Genomic DNA, 18,285 nt, shown 5'->3' on the forward strand with positions numbered 1-18,285 from the left:
GAGGCCGCGAAATATATTTTGGGCTGAGGCCTACAGATCCCACCCAGAACAAAAGGAAGGTTCGACCACATCTTTGTCATATGCAGCTTCCAGATGTGGGCTGTTGTTGCAAGACAGAACAGAGCAGTAAAAGTGATGGCGAGGGGCAGGTTAGGTACATAGTGCCATAAATAGACCCCTTCGTACGTTTCAAGAATTGGCATCACGCAGTCAGCTAAGCTGGTGGTCGAAATGGAAGGAAAATGTAGAAGTTCGCTCAAGATAGCAGGTCAAGTGGCAACATGATAATTGAAAGACGAGAGGGGCCAACTTCTTTAAATATTTCCTATATAGCCTAGAGCTACGGCACTCTATGCCTCCGGTTGGCAGATTTGAGCCCCAGAAACGCAGTAGACTGCTTAGGTTCTATAAATATCGCCTAAACTAGTAGGTCGAGTATAGGAATGGACCTCGGAAGAAGCCGAACACGCGTGTTAGCTAACACGCGTGTTACATAATCACCGTATAACCCCGGGACCCTTCGGCCACAACCCTGGACAAGCGCTCATACCATCTGATTTGACGAATATTGATATAAATCTGTGGTATGACGATGTATGGTACCCTTTCGGAGTACTAAACTCCGTAACTAAAATGACAAAAACAATTCCAACAGACATGATTACTACTACTACTACACTGTATGGTGTACAGTCACCTGACTTTCTGTAAAAACACCCTCTAAATCCATGTATTCAACCTTGACTTTCGACAAATACCTGTATTTCTGCTACATTTTGGCTTTACCCTGCTGGACTGACGTTGTTTGGTTGGCTGTGATACGCGTGTTTTGCTGCTTGCACAGCCCCGCCATATGCTCCGTCGCGGCCATAAGAAATCCCGGACAGGTTGTCTACAATGGTGAATGGACCCCCCCCAATAGATCTAGCATCCTATCTTAAATTAGACTGACCATTCTGAAATAGTAAACGACGACATACTAAGGTAATGCCCCCCCCGGATGAAGCGTCTACTGACATGACTGATCAAGGGTCTGTGCAAACACCCAGTGCGACGAAGGTCGTCCGATATGCTCGCTTTGTACCTCGTCCGGGAGAGAATGCAGCTATTTAAATCAAGTAATACCAAAAGCTCATTCGACAGCCAATTTTCCTCGTGAGGTGTCAACAAGCCCAGGGAACACAGTGAGCCAAGGTACCGTGACTCTGCCTAATGCCGCCACTTTCCAAGGTTAATGACAGCCTCACTAATCAATCCAGACTCGACTGAAAACGCAAGTGTCCGTAGCCAACCTGATCAAGCCTTTGAAGAGGATATCAACCTCAAGCATATGGAACTTCTCGTCCACTTGGTCACCGATAAAGAGCTTCTAATTCTCACTCACGGCGCCAAAAATGAAGTCTCTAACCCCGAACTCACCCTCGGCCTCAAAGAAGGCCTAGAGTCACCATACCTCATGTACCAGCTGCTCGCATTCTCCGCACGTCATCTGGCCTTTCTGAAACCCGAGCATTCGGCTTCTTATCTACACCAAGCTGTCACACTGCAAACTCGCGCAGTCTCGATATCCAATGCCGCCTGGACAGAAATAAACCAGTCTAACTGCGTTGCTATACTACTATTCTCATCGATCCTGGGTCACCACCTACTTACCGACACGCTGGCGAAACGGACACCAGAAAATGGCCTTGACGAATTCATGACCACTTACGTGCAGTTTGTCGAAATGCACAGGGGTATACATACCATTGCTATGACGGCGAAGATGCAGTTGATGCAGTCGGAACTCGAACCCATCATTTCATGGAGCGCGTCGTTTACATCGCGGTCGCCGAGAGGAAACGACTGTCAAAGAGTCAGTGAGTTGGTTGATCAAGCAGAAAGTCTAGGACCGGAGGATAAGAAAGCCTGTCAGCTCGTGATTAGGTTCCTTCAGGTTGGGTTTGATGCTGTGTTCTCGGAGGAGGAACAGGGGAACAGATACCATATGCTCTGCACATGGCCGATGCTGGGACCACCGGAGTTTACGGCTTTATTGGTAGAGAGGAGGCTGGAGGCTTTGGTCATACTGGCTTACTATGCAGCGCTGCTGCAGCATGGGAAACACCTTTGGCAGATCGGGGATGCAGGGGTATATATGATAAGAATTATTTCTGAGTTTCTTGGCTCGGAGTGGGATTATTGGCTTGAATATCCGAGGCACAGCATACTTCAAAGCCTCTAATAAACCGTGCAGTTTCACATTGCATGGAATGTTTGTGGATTTACCTGTTCATGATTCCCATAGACACCGGACCAACTTCATCCTTCAATACGCATTCAAGGTATTCGGAGCGAGAGCCTTACATGTCGTTGACAGAACCCACTATATTATTTTGTACTCCGATATTTCTGTTGGTAGATATGATCTATAGGATTTGTGATAAATATGTACATTGAAACCATAACTGCTGATGATTATATACTCGTAATACAGCCACCTGGGCAATATATACAAGTCCTTCCCGTTCACCACTCCAACCGATCATCACAGATAAGTCGAACATCAAACTTCTCCTACCCCTTCCAGACCTTCCCAGCAGAGTTACAAGAAGCAGCGATATCCCGCAAGTCACTAATCATACCACCAGGCCCACTAGCAAAGACACTGGTCGGGCCACGCACCGTCTCAGCCAAGAAATCACTAACCAACTGCGGAAGATCAGGATATCTATTGATATCATCCGAACCGCCGCCGAGACGCTCTACAGCTATAGGCTTATCACACCTATAGCACGTAGAAACCGACTTAGAAGACGAGACCTACACGTCCTTCTCCTAGATCTTCGGGACCTCTAGATTACAGTTTTCGGAATCCGAATTCTCCGAGGGCGTCTTGCTCCCCGCGTCCTAGGTAGCGAAAATACGAATCTCGAGATTCAAAGTCTTCCGCGCTTTCTATAAGAGATCTAGCTCTGCCGCAACCCACTCCGTATTCGCCGTGTGGCGGACCGCCTAGATAAGCTCGACCTTGCGGTCTGGTGAGTGTTACTAGCGGGTAAGATCTAGTAGAACGGGGAGGACGTAGGTGATACCGGTCCCGCCGGCGACGCAAACGTCGTGCCCAGTGAGCAAGTCGGAGTACCCAGGTCACGCTCAGTGAGGGGGATCAGGCTCCTCAGTGAGCAAATCAGAGTGCTCAGGTCACGCTCAGTGAGCGAGTTCATCCGGCTTATGTAATAATCATGTGATGCTCAGTGAGCGGGTCTTATGATTATGTAATACTCAGGGGCGTGCTCAGTTTTACTCAGTGATCAAAAGGCGGCTAGGGGTGAGCACTAAAGCGGAAAGGGAAAGCCATGTCGCGCGGCCTAAAATCCGGTGTATATGTAGATATATAGTGGCAACTAAGACCATTCTAGAGACGATAATTTTAGTTGCTCTTTTACCTTCATCATACGAGGAACTATTGAAACAAGGGAGATCAGAATTGAAATTCATTTTCATTTGGAGTTCCGCTGTCTCTATCCATAAGAAGCCATTTCAAATAGCCTACACAAATCCCATATCTACTGCTGAGTAGGCTCACATACAAGCTCAGGGAAAATAACAACATGCAAGAAGTGAAAAAGCAACCATTGACGCCATGTCCCATGATTTTCTCCGGAGGTAAAAACAAACTCCAAACTCAGAGTTCATCTTCGTACCTGTAGTTAATGCGACGGCCCGCCACCACACGGTCCTGCCGGCTGTCACGGCGGCGGCCAGACTTGGCCTTGTCACGGTGCTGTTGCTCACGCTCGAGGCGCTCCTTATTGCGTGCTTCGCGCTCAAGCGTGTAAGGGTCTTTATCGGGCTCGGCCCTCTTAGCTGAGGCTTCGTTTGTGTCTCGGCTACGGTCCTCATCGCCACGTTTCAAACGACGGGCTTGAGGATGGTCGGCGGCGGATGGGGATCGATCGCGGCGAGAGCGCTTACGATCGCGAACACGATCACGTTCACGTTCACGGTCACGCTCTCTTGGTCGATCTCGGTCGCGCTCTGAAGTCCTGTCTTTATCGCGGTCGCCATCACGGCGACGTTCGCGATCGGAATCACGGTCTCTGCCACGACGGTCGCGGTCGCGTTCACGGTCTCGGCGTCGGAGATCTCTGTCCTGTTCCCGTGATCTGTCCTCTTCACGGCGGCTGCCTCTGTCCTTCGTGGAGCGGTAGGTGCTGCTGATTCGACTTGCCAGATCACGCGACTCTGGTGCTTCGGAGGACGCTTTGGTCCTGCCGCTTGACCCATTTTTCTCGGAGATCCTTTCTAGGCGACTAGAGGGATGGACATCGCGGTTTCGACTTGGGCTGCGGGTACGGCTGCGATGACGCCGGGAGCGTTGTGAACGGTGGTTGTTTCTTATATCTCGCTCCCGATCACTGTCGTGATGCCGGCGCCGCGAGGACCGACGAGAGGATGTGCGGGATGGAGAGCGAGAGTGGCGGGCATCAGATTGTAGCTCGTCAACCCGATCTAGGCGTTTCATTTCTGCACCCCGCCGACTGTCGCGGTCGTCTTCAGTGCCATGAACAGATGGTGAACGGGGGCGGGAAGCTGGAATCTGTGACGGAGATCGAGATCGAGACTGCGCACGCTGGGATAGGGCGTTGGACGTGGCCCTTGCGCGATTGTCCTCAGTGGGTTCACTGCTGGTCGTTAGAATTTATGCCAGCCAAAAGAAGAGATAAAAGAGGAAGGTCTCACCAAGAAATACTGGCTTGGCCTTGAATCTGGAAGCCACGCTGTCGTAGCACACTGGTGTTGGGTAGCCCCTGCCGCATGGCACGCGGAGCGGCTGGAGCGCCTTCGACGCCTGGCCCCGGTTCTTGTCCATACCGGCCATATCTGTACTGGCCATACCCATTACTCATATGACCATATCCAGGGCCAGTTGGTACATTATCAAGACTGTCAATGGTGGGAATTCCTTGGGGTTGGTCTGTGGTGTCTGTCGGGATATCATCTGCATTACCCGGCACACCGGGTCCAGTTTCACCTGATCCTGCACCAGTGTCATTTGCTTGGATATTACCTTGAGTATCCATTGGAGTACCGTTGGGACCATTAGCCATGATTGGGTTCTGGTTGGGATAGCCTGCGTTAGCACCCTGACGGTAATGACCTTGCATGGGTCCGAAGCCACCTCGACCGGAGCCATGAAATTGGCCACGGCCGCGACCTCGGTATCCACCACGACCATAACCGCCATAGTAGCCGGACTGATAGTCTGAGTGAGGAGGGTAAGCAGACATATTAGACCCGCCAAATGCTCCTCCATAAGGAGGACCCGTGCCATTTGCGAAAGCATTTGGATTGAATTTATTCTGGCCGCCTTGCCACATATTGTTGTTCTGTTGCGATGCGTCCCATCCTAAGGATCCATACATGCCCCCGTTGTAGTTCATCCCAGTGTTCATGCCCATGCCAGTCATGTTCATTCCGTACATCCCTTGATTTGCCATCGGGTCCATCCCCATGGGCATACCTGTGGACAGAGATTAGCAATGTTGAAATTGTAAAGCTTAGTAGCATTAGACTTACCTATCGTATTCGGGTAATTGAACATGCCAGCCATGAAAGGATTCATGCCGATTCCGTTCCAGCCCATCGCGGGGAAGTTTCCGGCCATGTTTGGGGTCATCGAATTGGTACCGGATTCCCCAGGAACATCCTCAAGCGGGGGAGCAGGTTCTCCATTGACAGGGGTTTCGGTAACTGCGGCATCCTCAGTCATGGACTCAAGGGCCGGTTCGGTGCCGTTGAGTTGATCACCAGCTGCCTCAGGCTGTACATAGAGTCAGTTTAGGAAAGTAGGGTATATGATGGCAATAGGAACTGACCTGAGCTGGCTGAATTGCCGAATCTGGGACACTTGGCTCTGGAATGCTTTCCCCAATGGTGTCCGGGCCAGCTATGTCTAGCCCCGGCTCTTGAGGCTTTGGTTCTGTAGGCCCCGTAGAATCCAGAGTAACAGGTGCCTTGGTCTCCACCGCTGTCACTAACTCAGTCCCGTTTTGATCAGGGGCTACCTCCTGGACTGTTGTTTTCGTATCTGCAGGGGTGGTATTGGATGGCGTTAGAGGCGCCGCAGATTGGCGGTCTTTTTCCCGCTTCTTCTCTTCGGTGCGCAGAAAAGCCTTTAGAGTGGTCCGGAGAGCCTTGTTGGGTTTGCAGAGATCGGGAGAGACCGGGGTATGTGTGCAGACGGGGCATGTGTCGGACAGGGAAGCTTGGCCTAGAAGAGAGATCAGATTAGCTACTATTTTTGACAGGTGCGAAACATGGTTTCCAACGTACAGGTCTCACAGATGGACTGATCACAACAAGGGAGACGAAATGCATTCACTGCCAGCTTATTGCATATGGCACATCGTAGCTTGAAGGGGATCTCATCTTGGACCAGGGTACTGCAGAATTATTAGCATCATGAGTTATTTTTTTATTGGTATGTCGAGTACTCCGTACCTGGCAATGTCCATGAGACCGGGGACATCCGCCACCGCCATGGCTGGAGATGGCTGGAAATATTAGATGACCCTGACTAGGCAAAGAGCTTCGTTGACATGGCTTCAATGTCCGGTAGGTAATGTAGAGGTTGATGCTTTCCAAGGTTGAATCTGGTCGGAAAAACTATTTCGCCGAAGTTACATGTCAGAGAGAAGTAAGAGGCATCTGGAACTAATAGATGACGTGGAGCACCCAAACAAAGCGCATTGTTGATGTGATGAGACCCTCAGATTAGATCAAGTTATTTTTGGGCGTTCACAGAAGAACAGCGATACTCTGACGGTTTCATCTGTTTCAACTCGACGTTTTTGGATTTATCGTCATCGGGTATTTGGTGTTCTACGGGTGCCTAGAGGGGCAAGGAGATTGCCACCTACGATGTACAATTCAATGTATTGAGAAGTTGAGTATAGGACAAAGAGAAGAGAGTAAGTATGTACAAGGTAAACAAGGGAGAGAAAGGTCAGACCGAAATGTAAAATAAAATTTAGAAAAAAGGGTATGAAAAAAGTGAAGAGTGAGATATAACAAAGGGAAGAAGATGAAAAATGGCCGAAAATGTTGATTTTCATTAAAAAAAACAGACCAAAACAGTCAAACCCGGTAAAGACATTACCAAAAAAACCACGACGGAATTTAAAAAGGACAGCGGCGCCCGACTCGGTCGTTGGATTCTCCTCTCCAGGGAGCTTGGGCCACCTACTTTTTTTTTTCGCGATTCCACTTAATTTTATTTTTATTAATTTTTTTTTTCTTGACCATGACAGAGGACAATTATCGGCCTCGCTCTCCTGATCTCTCTCTTCCTCCTCATCAACACGCGCTTGCGAGTCCCACTACCTCTTACACATCACCTTTCTTCAACTCATACCAACCGTACCAACACCCAAATCCAAGTCGCGTATCGCAGCAATACGTTCCACCATATCAGCCAGACTCGGACATGGCCCGTCGTTCAAGCCGTCTTGCTCAGTCTGAACACGCCCCCATCCCCGAACCTATGCCTGAAGCAATTCAACCCATGCCCGAAATAATCCAATCAATCCCGGAACCCATCGCAATGGCGCCAGTCCCCACTGTTGCGCCGGAGATCGAGGAAGAGATGCCACCGGCACCTCCAAGTGCGGGGATAGAAGTAAAGACCAAATTTCCTGTGGCGCGCATCAAGCGCATCATGCAGGCCGACGAGGATGTCGGCAAGGTTGCTCAAGTGACACCGATTGCTGTGTGTACGTACTTCATCTGCGCTGCCCTTTGCGTGTAGTCATGCTTTGCAAAATATACTAACCAGACAATTTCATATAGCCAAGGCTCTCGAACTCTTCATGATCTCTCTCGTCACTAAGGCCGCACAAGAAGCAAAGGATCGCAACTCAAAGCGCGTCACGGCCTCCCATCTCAAACAGGCCGTCGCTAAGGATGAGGTGCTCGACTTCCTGGCCGATATCATCGCCAAGGTCCCCGATCAACCCGCTGGCCGGAAACACGATGACGACGGAAGTGATCAGAATGAGGGTCGCCGTAAGCGTGGCGGGCGGCGACCAAAGGATGAGAGTGATTGAGGTTGACCCGTAAATGATTTGACGACGTGTTAGATGGGATGGGGTATTAGGCGCATAAATCCATTGGGGGTTCTTTTCTTTTAGGCGTTCAAATAGTGGGAGGCAGATCTGGGAGCGCATTTATCTGTGAATATCTTTGGGTTTTGGGGCTCGAATGACTCGAGCCCCCGTACGCGCACGGTCTTTTTATTCAACGAACAGGACCTGGATTGGCATCTTTCTTTGTCGGAACTTGAATGTGCATGGCTGTAATTGTATAAATCTCGAACGCGCATTTAGCATATGCTTCAATGTTGGAGGTTGGTGATTTATACCTAGGTAGTTGTAAAGCGGCGATCAGCCGATAAACACCGTCTCCACTCATCCTCGACCCCCCGTCACTTTCACTCTGTGAGATCATGCTGTCCTCACAGAATGGACTTTGTACGTGCCGCTTTGCTTCTCTATCAATCTCTGCTAATATAGTATAGTGGTCTCGTCTCATCGGCGGCTCGCGCGCCCTGGCCAACAAATCCTCCAAGGCCACCTCGCCCACGGAACGGCTAACTGCCTTTAAGCGCGCCTGCAATGCTCTACAGGTACCGACTATGTCCGCTTCCACAATGCCACCCACTAACCCAATTGATAGCAAATATGGCGCTCAACAAATACTCCTTCAGGCGAACAATCGGTTGCGCATGCGCGCACGTACGTTGAACGACTCAACTCGATTCTGAGCGAGGAAGCCCGCGGGCCCGCACCGCACCCCTGTGTCGCCTATGCAGCATCTTCCCAGGTCTTTGTGACAGTGACCAAGCTTGCTCTTTCCTTCCACGATGAAGGCGTCATCCGATCAGCCACGGTATTCTTCAACACACTGATCGATGCGGAGGTAGATGGGGTCGTGGACAATCGATTGTTTGCCCGCGCGTTGGTGGATCTGGTCCGCCGCGCGGAGAAGACCTCGGATGAGATCGAGGGCCGACTTGTTGAATTGCTATTTGGTATTGCCAACAACATTCGTCTGCAGCCTGATATCCTGCCCGCGTGGTTTGTGCCTCGGGTAACACCGGTCGCCCAGGATAGCGATTCGCAAGCTCCAAGTGGAACGGAGTTTGCAGGAGCTACGAGGAAGGACGAGTTCCCTTTATTTTATCTGTTGGTGGACTATGTTCACCATGAAGGACGTGCTGGTGACTTTGCTCGAACGGGGTTGCTCTACCTTATTGAAACCGCGTCACGGTCCAAGAATCTAGAGAAATGGCTGATCGAAAGTGATCTAGCTACGCTCATGGCCACTGGACTGGGCGCACTCTACAGCCAGCTGGGACAGTAAGTTTGGCCCTTTGATAATCGTGGGACAGTATGCTAACCGAAAAAGCTTGTCGTTTACTCCCACCACCGAGGACGATAATGTCCCCCACATTGTTGTTTTATCTGATCATGCGAGACAAGAGACCGCTTTGCCGCCGGTGCTAGGCCAAGCAATGGATGCGTTTATGTCTTATCTGTTGTTTTGGCAGGATACAATCGACCATTGCAAATCTGCCGAAGTGAACGATACCTTATTAGACCATTTCCAGGTGCTGTTTCTGGAGCAACTTCTGTGAGTATACAATCGGCCCTCTGGTATGGAGCTATCACTGACTCTTGCAGGTACCCATCCTTGTTAGAATCATCAGATGTAGCTGGTGGCTCGACAGCGGCAGTACTGACTTACATGTGCCGCATCCTCGACTCGATCGAGCAAGGCGAATTGGTCCATCGAATCTTACATTTCTTACTAGCGTCTTCCCCTCAACCTGAGGAGCAAATGGACATGTCCGCAAGCCGGCGGAAATCGCTCAATGTGCTAGCTGCGTTGGCCTCTGAAGCGGCCCAACCATCACCGTCACTATTCAACCTTCGCGATTTGGCCCTATTGGGACTCCAGTCATCGAACTGCCAAACGGTTTTAGCTACACTGCGCCTTTTAAACACTGTTCTCCAAAGGCACCATCTATTTGCACGGGCGCTGATCCATACCATTCCTACCCAGCCAGCAAATCAGCGCCCCGTTGGCGCTTTGAATGCCGAGCTACAGCAACTTTTGGTCATGGGGACGTCCCTCGTCGATGACCCCACGCTGAATGAGTCGTATGACAACTACGTTGCAGATGCCACATGTGTGCTTGAATCCCGTTTGTGTCTGCCCGTCTCCTCGATGGAGGAAGATGAGGAGACGCTACCCTTACCATTACAGCTCCAGCAAGATGATCCCATAGTGCAGGCCCTTCTTGGGTGCCTTGGATCGTTCTTTACCAACAGCGTCATTGTCAATTTAGCATTAACAGGTGTGTTCATGAGCCTGGCGTCCTCACATCTGTTCTCCCTGGACGGGTGGGTGTTGGTTGATCCCAACCAATATGAGGCCCCTTCCTCTGAAGAAACCGATGATGGATTTGAACACCTTCGTCGGGCCTACCAGGCCCCAACTTGGCCTGCCGCAGCTGCTCCGACATTGACATTAGCGCTCCAAAAACTCGTGAACCAGGTCCGACAATGGCAACGAGAACTGCCCGACTTCAATGTACTGGTCGCTGCTCGACGAGAACTCTTGCACCAGGATGATCGCCCGCAGACGCCGGACCGATCGCGAGACCCCTCGGAGCATCCGGCATCCTCAACGATTCGTTCGCGCCCGTCATATCCTGGTTCACCAGACGCCTCTACCCCAGCCGCCCGTGGCCGGTCTCCATATCCGGTCAATTCGCCCTCTATATTTTCTAGTCGGGATCGGGATGGATCCTCTGTTCCTGCTGACTCACGCGGGTCCTCGAATGCCTGGGCGGTGGCCGCTGAGGCTCTGCGCCAGCGACTTGCCACACCATTTCCGCCTGCACCCGCAGATCCACCGTCTCCATCAGCCGAGGAGGGGGCGGGCTCAGACGATACCAAGGATGTCCCAGTCGCAACTCTTGGCCACGTACTGACGAATGTGGTGATTCTCTATGAATTCCTCCTAGAGTTGTCGGCGGTAGTACAAGTTCGGGGAAGCTTATTTGAAGAGGCAGGATATGATTGTAACTAGGAAAACAATGTCTCTGCTTTTGCTCTTTTCCTCTTTCTTTTTGGTATATAAAGGGGTATACAGTGGAACCTCTGAAATATTGGGCATATACAACAATACCGCCCTGCATACCGCCTGCCCTCCTATATACCGCCTCCCTTTTGAACCACAAGAATAAATAGTCGACCGCTTATACGGCCGCAGTCTTCTTAGCTATCTTCTCAGGTAGTCTTCTCCAATAGTCTTTTCATGTGTCTTCTTAGTGGTCTCTTTTAGCAGCCTCCTTAGGTACATGCCTTTGACTGCTAACCCTTAAGGCTTGATCACATGCCTATATGTTAACTATATCACGAGTTTTAGACTGGCAGAACCGGCAGAATTTGGAGGGCGATATCTAGGTATAAAGATTTAGCCCAATATTTCGGAGGTCTCACTGTACTTAGGTATCAGTAACTATGTTGTATGTTGTATACTGTGTTTTGCTTGAGCAATCTATCAAAAACATCCTAAGAAATTGATCTGCAAAGTAATAAGAATAGCACCAGTGGACACCCACTAGTTTGGCCACTTAACCCCTGGAGGAGAAACTATGAACCGCCAAGACATCGTGCCGGATTGGCTGGCGACGATTGGCAACCTTGGAACTTCTCTTCCAACACGTAAGACACGATTTCTCACACTCTTTTCTAATTGAATTTTGACAATGATCTGATACTGACCCTCAATAACTTCCGATCGGACTACCTTCTTTTTATATATACCCTCACTTGACGGTATGAGTGGCCAAGATGGCCTCGATACGTCATGAGTCTCTCGAGCGCGAGGACCGCGAGGATGCCCCATTCCTCGACTCCCCCAATCCGAACTCCCCCGGCCCAGCCCATTGCCATGTCCATAGCAAGCCTAGTATAGGCAGCCGCCCAGTGAAGGCCAATGCCTCCGCCAGCGCCATCAGTTTTCGCCTCAAGGCGATCCTATTCGCCATGGTCCTCGCAGTTGAGATCGGCTTTGCTTTCCTGGAGGGTCCCATGGTCCGCATCATGGAGTCGATTGCTTGTCGCCAGTATTTCCTGGGTGTGGACCCGACTAAGATCGGCGCAGATGGACAAGTGCCGGAGGCCATGTGTAAGATCGGGGAGGTGCAAGCTGAACTGGCGGCTGTGAAGGGTTACCATATGTTCTTTGATGGGTCACTCTGTAGGTTTATTTGAATATCCAAGGCAAGACCATTATCTGATTGCTTCGCAGGCGCTCTTTTGGCGATTCCCTATGGTCTGCTGGCAGACCGTCGTGGCCGCAAGTCTACACTCGCTTTATCTCTTCCCGGGTTTGGGTTGAATGCCATCTTTACACTCGTTATATTGTGGTTCTCGGACATATTTCCTCTGCGTGCGCTTTGGCTTACTGCCTTGACGTGGTTGCTTGGGGGTGGTCCAGTCGTCTCTTTTGCAATTATCTGGACTATGATGGCCGATGTAACCAGCGAGGCTGAAAGGTATGGTACTCCTCCAATTTGGACATGGATTTTATAGATGCTAATCGAGTGGCACAGAGCGGGCATCTTCTTTCAATTTGCAATCGTATCAATGGGCGCCGACTTCGCTTCAAGTGCTTTTAGTTCCTATCTCATGACCTTGAATCCCTGGATACCATTGGTAATTGGATTTGCAATTGTAATGGCCGGAATGATGCTCATTTTGGCGCTACCGGAAACGAAGCATGCACTGCCGCCTCGGAAAGCTGAACCGACTCATGTTGAGCTGTCAGATCTGACAGATGGCGCTCCCGAACCAAAGCCATATCGCGAAAAACCCGACATGAACGGTGACCATGAGAACGAACCGCCCTCTTGGAGTATCCAATCGTACTCCCACCGATCTATTCTGGCAAAGTTCCGCGCAAATTACCGCTTTTACCTTAGACCCTACCGGTTCATCCTCAACCGAACACCTGTTCTCCTCCTTCTCACTGCATTTCTGGTCTACCGTCTAAGCCGAGGCTCATCCTGGTTTTTGACCCAATATATATCGACACGTTATTCATGGACACTTGCAGAGTCCAACTTCCTGGTATCTGCTCGCCCGACCGTGGCAATCCCACTGTTCCTTTTTGGCCTGCCTTTCCTCAAAAGCCGTGTCCTGAACCCCCGGCTTTCCTCGACAGAAAAGGACCTCTGGCTGGCACGGCGCAGTATAATCTGTCTCACTGTTGGAACCCTCGGGATCGGCCTCTCCCCTACCATTGCAACGCTGATCCCCAGCATGATCATCCAGACCTCAGGATCGGGCTTCGTTTTCCTTGCCCGCTCCATCATCACCACTTTGGTCGAACGTGATGAGACCGCTCGCTTATTTACTGCGATTGAGATTATCCAGTCGTTGGGAAATGTGGTTGCGAGTCTATCCATCACGACCGTCTTCCAAATCGGGTTGCGTCTCGGTGGGGTCTGGATCGGTCTCGCGTGGATGATGACCAGTACGCTCTTCTGTTTAGTCGGCGTCGCCATCTGGACTTTTAAACTGCCCCCAAGTCCCCCGTCACCGGACCTTATGGCTGAGGATTATGACGGGGGGGGACAGGGCGTGATCTTATAGTCCTATCTTGTATACTACTCATAGCTTCCGTGCACATTTAGAGCGTTTCATTTTTCATTTGGAGCGTGTTTCGTTTTCCGGTTATTTATTATATATCATAGATACCGTATAGAAATAACGAAACAAATATCACAAAACTTAGTATCGAATCCGATGTGTTCTTCGCTCGCCGCAACTCTAATACTCCGGGGAAAGGCTTATGAATGCCTTAGGAACCATATCACGTGGCAGCTCTTTTCGCATGTGAATATCACCAGCTTGTCGACCCGACTCCACAGAGTCAGAATTAGCCCCGAGTTCGAGTCGCAACTTGTGCTGCCGGCGCATCCCCGAATAGACACTCGCTCAGCGCATGCCGTGTTGATGATTGAGCCCGCAGCATAGCTCATTCTGCATAAAGCTGTCATAACACGAGATGGAGAGATACTCTCAGTTCCGGGATCGAGGTGGGTTTCCGCTGTGATAACTAACCCCTGCAAGTACGTCTATACTGACATCTCCCAGGCTCTGGCATTGCTCCATTCCTGCCAATCCCGGTTGAACCACTCGGACTCCAAGCCCCCCTTCGTATTTTCCTCTTCTGCTTCCGCCTCCCGCTCTTCATCTTCGTCACTCTTAGCTATTTCTTGATCTTACAATGGCTTCCTATCGGGTCGCTGGGCAAAAAAGCCGCTCTATGGTGTATTCTTGGAGTCCCCAGCATCTGGTGGATTGATCTCCAAGTGGATGGAGTGCGCAAAGGGTTCGTGCTGCACCATTGGAACTATAGCCTGTTCTGCCGATAACTAACAATTCCAACACAGGTCTTTGAAGCAACAGCAAGCGCGCCTGCCACAGCCCGGCTCGGTTATCGCCTCGTCCTTCACATCGCCCATTGATGCTGTGTACCTGGCAGCTATCTTCGACCCGATCTTCACAGCGTCCTACCCCAACATTCGCCAGGTCGAGCGCATCTCTCTGCTCCAGGCCATTCTGCGAGCCTTCGCTTCCCCCTCCACGCAGCCCGCCCCTGGTGCTCAGATGGTGGATATCTCGACACTGGTCGAGAAATACCCCAGCAGGCCGATTGTATTGTTCCCGGAATGTACCACCACCAACGGTCGCGGCATCTTAACCCTGAGCAACTCCCTTCTCGGCGTGCCGGCCAACACCAAGATCTTCCCCGTCAGTCTGCGCTATACCCCTATGGATATCGTGACGCCCATCCCCGGGAGCTATATGAGCTTGCTGTGGACGCTGCTTAGCAAGCCGACCCACTGCATCAGAGTGCGCATCGCGGAGTGCGTTACGAATAGCCAAAACACTATTGGTACATCTTCCTCTCTCTCGACTGGGAAGTCGACATATAGTACGAATTACCTGGACACACTGGACCAAAACGGGCAAGAACAACAGGTCTCGAGCAGCGAGAAGGCGCTGCTGGATAATGTGGGGGAGTCACTCGCCCGTCTGGGTCGGGTTAAGCGGGTTGGCTTGGGGGTGAAAGAGAAGCAGGAGTTTTCACGAGCTTGGAGCCAGAGTCGTCGGACATGGTGATCGCGATACGTAGATAGTATTTCTTTCGGTATATTTTAGATGTTCAACTCAAATACATTGGCTGGCTCAAGCTACTCTTGCCAATACTTATAGATTTATACGGTGGGGATGACTTCAACGCCTGGAATTGGATAAACATGAAGATTTTTATAGTGGGAATAGCTTCATCTTCTCACCTTCGTATTTTGATTTTAAAGAATACGACCTCACCCCTACAGTTATCGTGTCTTTTTCTTTTTTTTTTTTTTTTTCTGGTATCTTCTTTGGTATCTGTTTCTCTGGTGTCTCTTTTAGTCGTCTTCTTTTGTACGTAGGCTGTCTTTCCATAGTGTTTAGGTAGAAATCCTTAGAAGGTTGCGAGGTTACCTACATAGGTAGTATCTTCAACGTAGTTATGTTATTGGACTTGGGAGTAGTTGGTCTTCGATTAGACCACTTACGGATTGTTGTGTGCCTCCAGGGCTCCTTTTGTAGGTTAACCGAGCCCTAGACGATCCATTGCCTTGACACTTGGGACTAAATCAGTCCTATCTGATGTGATCTTCTCGTCTGAAGCATTCTGTTTAGACTACATGACGTGATCCCTTGGTTTCGATATCTTTCTCTCTCCGTCTCCGCCTCTCAGCTCCTTCCTCTCTCTTCTGTCCCGGTTTACCTTCCACATCGTAGATCTGAGGGCACACTTTGCCGAGACCAACCATGCTTCTCAGGCTACTTGTTATGGCAGTAGGGATACCATCGGTGGCTCTCGCTGCTTCTAATGAGGCATTGAGGTCATGCTTCGAGAATGTGCTCACAGACCCGGGGAGTTTTGCCTTTGCTGGGGACCTGTTCTACGACCGCATTGTGAATCGTTACAACCTGAACATTCCCGTTACCCCAGCAGCATTGGCCTTTCCTACGTAGGTTTTGTTCAAGAACGGTTTATTGTGTCCTTGCTCATAGATCACAGTTCTTCTCAGCAGGTGGCTGATATAGTCAGGTGTGCCGCGGACAACGAGTATCCAGTCCAGGCCAGAAGTGGAGGACACAGCTATGGCAATTACGGTGGGATTCCAAAATTATACTACATAATACTACCCACAGAGGGGTTTGAACTGGACACTAACATGCTATATGTGACAGGTCTTGGAGGAACTGACGGCGCCGTTGCGATTGACTTGAAGCATCTCAAGCACTTCTCCATGGACAATACAACTTGGCAAGCGACAATTGGGGCGGGGAGTTTGTTGAGTGACGTGACACAACGGCTGTCTCACGCTGGAGGACGGGCTATGTCTCACGGAATTTGTCCTCAGGTCGGTTCGGGGGGACATTTCACAATTGGTGGGCTTGGTCCGACTTCGCGTCAATTTGGCACCTCAATTGACCATGTCGTGGAGGTTGAGGTCGTTCTTGCCAACTCGAGCATTGTCAGAGCCTCTGACACGGAGAACCAAGACCTCTTTTGGGCTATCAAAGGTGCTGCCTCGGGCTATGGTATTGTCACGGAGTTTAAGGTGCGAACTGAGCCTGAGCCTGGTACCGCGGTACAGTATACATACAGCATGGAGATCGGAAACCCCAAGAAGCAGGCGGCCCTTTTCAAGAGCTGGCAGGCCTTCGTGTCAGATCCAACGTTGACTCGAAAGATGGCATCCACCCTCACTGTGCTTGAGAACAGCATGGCAATCAGTGGTACTTTCTTCGGCACCAAAGAAGAGTACGATAACATGAACCTTAGCAACAAGTTCCCTGGTGCAAACGGCGATGCATTGGTTTTCGATGATTGGTTAGGACTTGTCGCCCACTGGGCTGAAGATGTTATTTTGAGGTTGGCAGCTGGAATCCCAACGAATTTCTATGCAAAGTCCACTTCTTGGACGGCCCAGACCCTGATGAACCCAGAGACTATCGACAAAATGTTCGAGTACATTGGTACTGTCGACAAGGGTACTTTGAGCTGGTTCCTGTTGTTCGATTTTCAAGGAGGTTATATCAACGACATCCCGACTAATGCTACAGCTTACTCCCACCGTGATGTGCTCATCTGGCTACAGTCTTACACAATAAATCTCTTGGGGCACGTCTCCCAGACCCAGATCAACTTCCTTGATGGGCTTCACAAGATTGTCAGCAATGGCGACCTCCCCATCGCTGCCTACCCGGGCTACGTTGATCCTCTGATGTCCAACGCCGCTGAGGCATACTGGGGCACCAATCTCCCCCGACTGCAGCAGATCAAAGAGCAGATTGATCCAAACAATGTGTTTCGGAATCCACAGAGTCCATCTCTTGCAAAGAAGCAGCCTTTGTGACGAACCATCGGGTCTTTTACATTCAGCACTGCAATGAGCAGTGATCGTCAACGCATTTTGTAAGATGGTTTAGAAACATAGTAATCGGAGTTTGACTTGGTCAAGACAACATTTTAACTTTCAATGTAGTTGTATCTCTATTCATTCTCGCTTTTCTGTCTCGCCGCCCATTCTTCACTCTGACGAGACGTCCATTCCCAACGAAGCGCCCACATCTCTCGATATAAGTTCTCCGAGCACTCCGGGCACATTCCCGCCTTTTGATGAAGCCTTTCTTCAGGAATTCCAATGATGCCAATATTGAGAGCTCGGAAAACACGTCCTGTGCATCGCTCTCGTCTGAAGAATGGGACACCAAACTCTTCACAACGTGCAACTCGTCCGAAATGAATGCAGTTGCACATCGTCCACAAGTCGTAAGTCTGTACACACATTTTGTTGTGCTTTCTTTCTTTCTTTTTTCTTTTCTATTCGTGGCTTAGATCAATGCAAGGAACCCAGATATTGTATAGTATCCTTGGGGCTTCCGCTACTTCAGTTTCGAGGTTGGCGATCTTGGGGACATAGTTAGAGGACCTAAGTGGAAGGTTATATATTCATGGAGATAAAACTTTCATTCGTCTTTGAAAACTTTGGTCTCTTAGTTCCTTTCTTTGTTTCTTTAATGTGTTGGTTTGAGCAGATCTACGGAGACGCCAGGTCAACAAAGGCATACACAGAATATTGTCTTGGAATGGTCA

General features: G+C 50.1%; 7 protein-coding genes across 7 annotated transcripts; 6 read left to right on the forward strand and 1 right to left on the reverse strand.

Annotated features, from left to right (window-relative positions):
• Positions 1 to 1,234: 1,234 nt before the first annotated feature.
• On the forward strand, positions 1,235 to 2,224 carry N7489_007184 (uncharacterized protein; the record flags this gene model as incomplete). The annotated part of the gene is made up of 1 exon (XM_056712934.1): positions 1,235 to 2,224. One exon carries the CDS (start codon positions 1,235 to 1,237, stop codon positions 2,222 to 2,224), a length of 990 nt encoding a protein of 329 aa, XP_056566649.1.
• A 1,443-nt stretch (positions 2,225 to 3,667) lies between these two features.
• Positions 3,668 to 6,527, reverse strand: N7489_007185 (RING finger protein; the record flags this gene model as incomplete). The annotated part of the gene is made up of 6 exons (XM_056712935.1): positions 3,668 to 4,667; positions 4,726 to 5,506; positions 5,563 to 5,806; positions 5,862 to 6,256; positions 6,319 to 6,428; positions 6,487 to 6,527. The coding sequence occupies 6 exons, from the start codon at positions 6,525 to 6,527 to the stop codon at positions 3,668 to 3,670; spliced, it is 2,571 nt and encodes an 856-aa protein (XP_056566650.1).
• Positions 6,528 to 7,288: 761 nt separating this feature from the next.
• On the forward strand, positions 7,289 to 8,090 carry nctA (negative cofactor 2 transcription regulator complex subunit BUR6; the record flags this gene model as incomplete). The annotated part of the gene is made up of 2 exons (XM_056712936.1): positions 7,289 to 7,757; positions 7,834 to 8,090. 2 exons carry the CDS (start codon positions 7,289 to 7,291, stop codon positions 8,088 to 8,090), a joined length of 726 nt encoding a protein of 241 aa, XP_056566651.1.
• Positions 8,091 to 8,504: 414 nt separating this feature from the next.
• On the forward strand, positions 8,505 to 11,139 carry N7489_007187 (uncharacterized protein; the record flags this gene model as incomplete). The annotated part of the gene is made up of 5 exons (XM_056712937.1): positions 8,505 to 8,513; positions 8,561 to 8,668; positions 8,719 to 9,401; positions 9,451 to 9,675; positions 9,726 to 11,139. The coding sequence occupies 5 exons, from the start codon at positions 8,505 to 8,507 to the stop codon at positions 11,137 to 11,139; spliced, it is 2,439 nt and encodes an 812-aa protein (XP_056566652.1).
• A 767-nt stretch (positions 11,140 to 11,906) lies between these two features.
• Positions 11,907 to 13,712, forward strand: N7489_007188 (putative MFS transporter; the record flags this gene model as incomplete). Its single annotated transcript, XM_056712938.1, has 3 exons — positions 11,907 to 12,315; positions 12,367 to 12,613; positions 12,671 to 13,712. The coding sequence occupies 3 exons, from the start codon at positions 11,907 to 11,909 to the stop codon at positions 13,710 to 13,712; spliced, it is 1,698 nt and encodes a 565-aa protein (XP_056566653.1).
• A 415-nt stretch (positions 13,713 to 14,127) lies between these two features.
• N7489_007189 (lysophosphatidic acid acyltransferase LOA1) lies at positions 14,128 to 15,248 on the forward strand (the record flags this gene model as incomplete). Its single annotated transcript, XM_056712939.1, has 3 exons — positions 14,128 to 14,158; positions 14,217 to 14,454; positions 14,516 to 15,248. 3 exons carry the CDS (start codon positions 14,128 to 14,130, stop codon positions 15,246 to 15,248), a joined length of 1,002 nt encoding a protein of 333 aa, XP_056566654.1.
• A 699-nt stretch (positions 15,249 to 15,947) lies between these two features.
• Positions 15,948 to 17,545, forward strand: N7489_007190 (FAD-binding oxidoreductase; the record flags this gene model as incomplete). Its single annotated transcript, XM_056712940.1, has 3 exons — positions 15,948 to 16,150; positions 16,201 to 16,295; positions 16,374 to 17,545. 3 exons carry the CDS (start codon positions 15,948 to 15,950, stop codon positions 17,543 to 17,545), a joined length of 1,470 nt encoding a protein of 489 aa, XP_056566655.1.
• Positions 17,546 to 18,285: the final 740 nt, after the last annotated feature.

Source organism: Penicillium chrysogenum, assembly GCF_028827035.1.
Source record: "Penicillium chrysogenum strain IBT 35668 chromosome Unknown utg000004l_segment0_segment0, whole genome shotgun sequence".
Lineage (NCBI taxonomy): Eukaryota > Fungi > Ascomycota > Eurotiomycetes > Eurotiales > Aspergillaceae > Penicillium > Penicillium chrysogenum.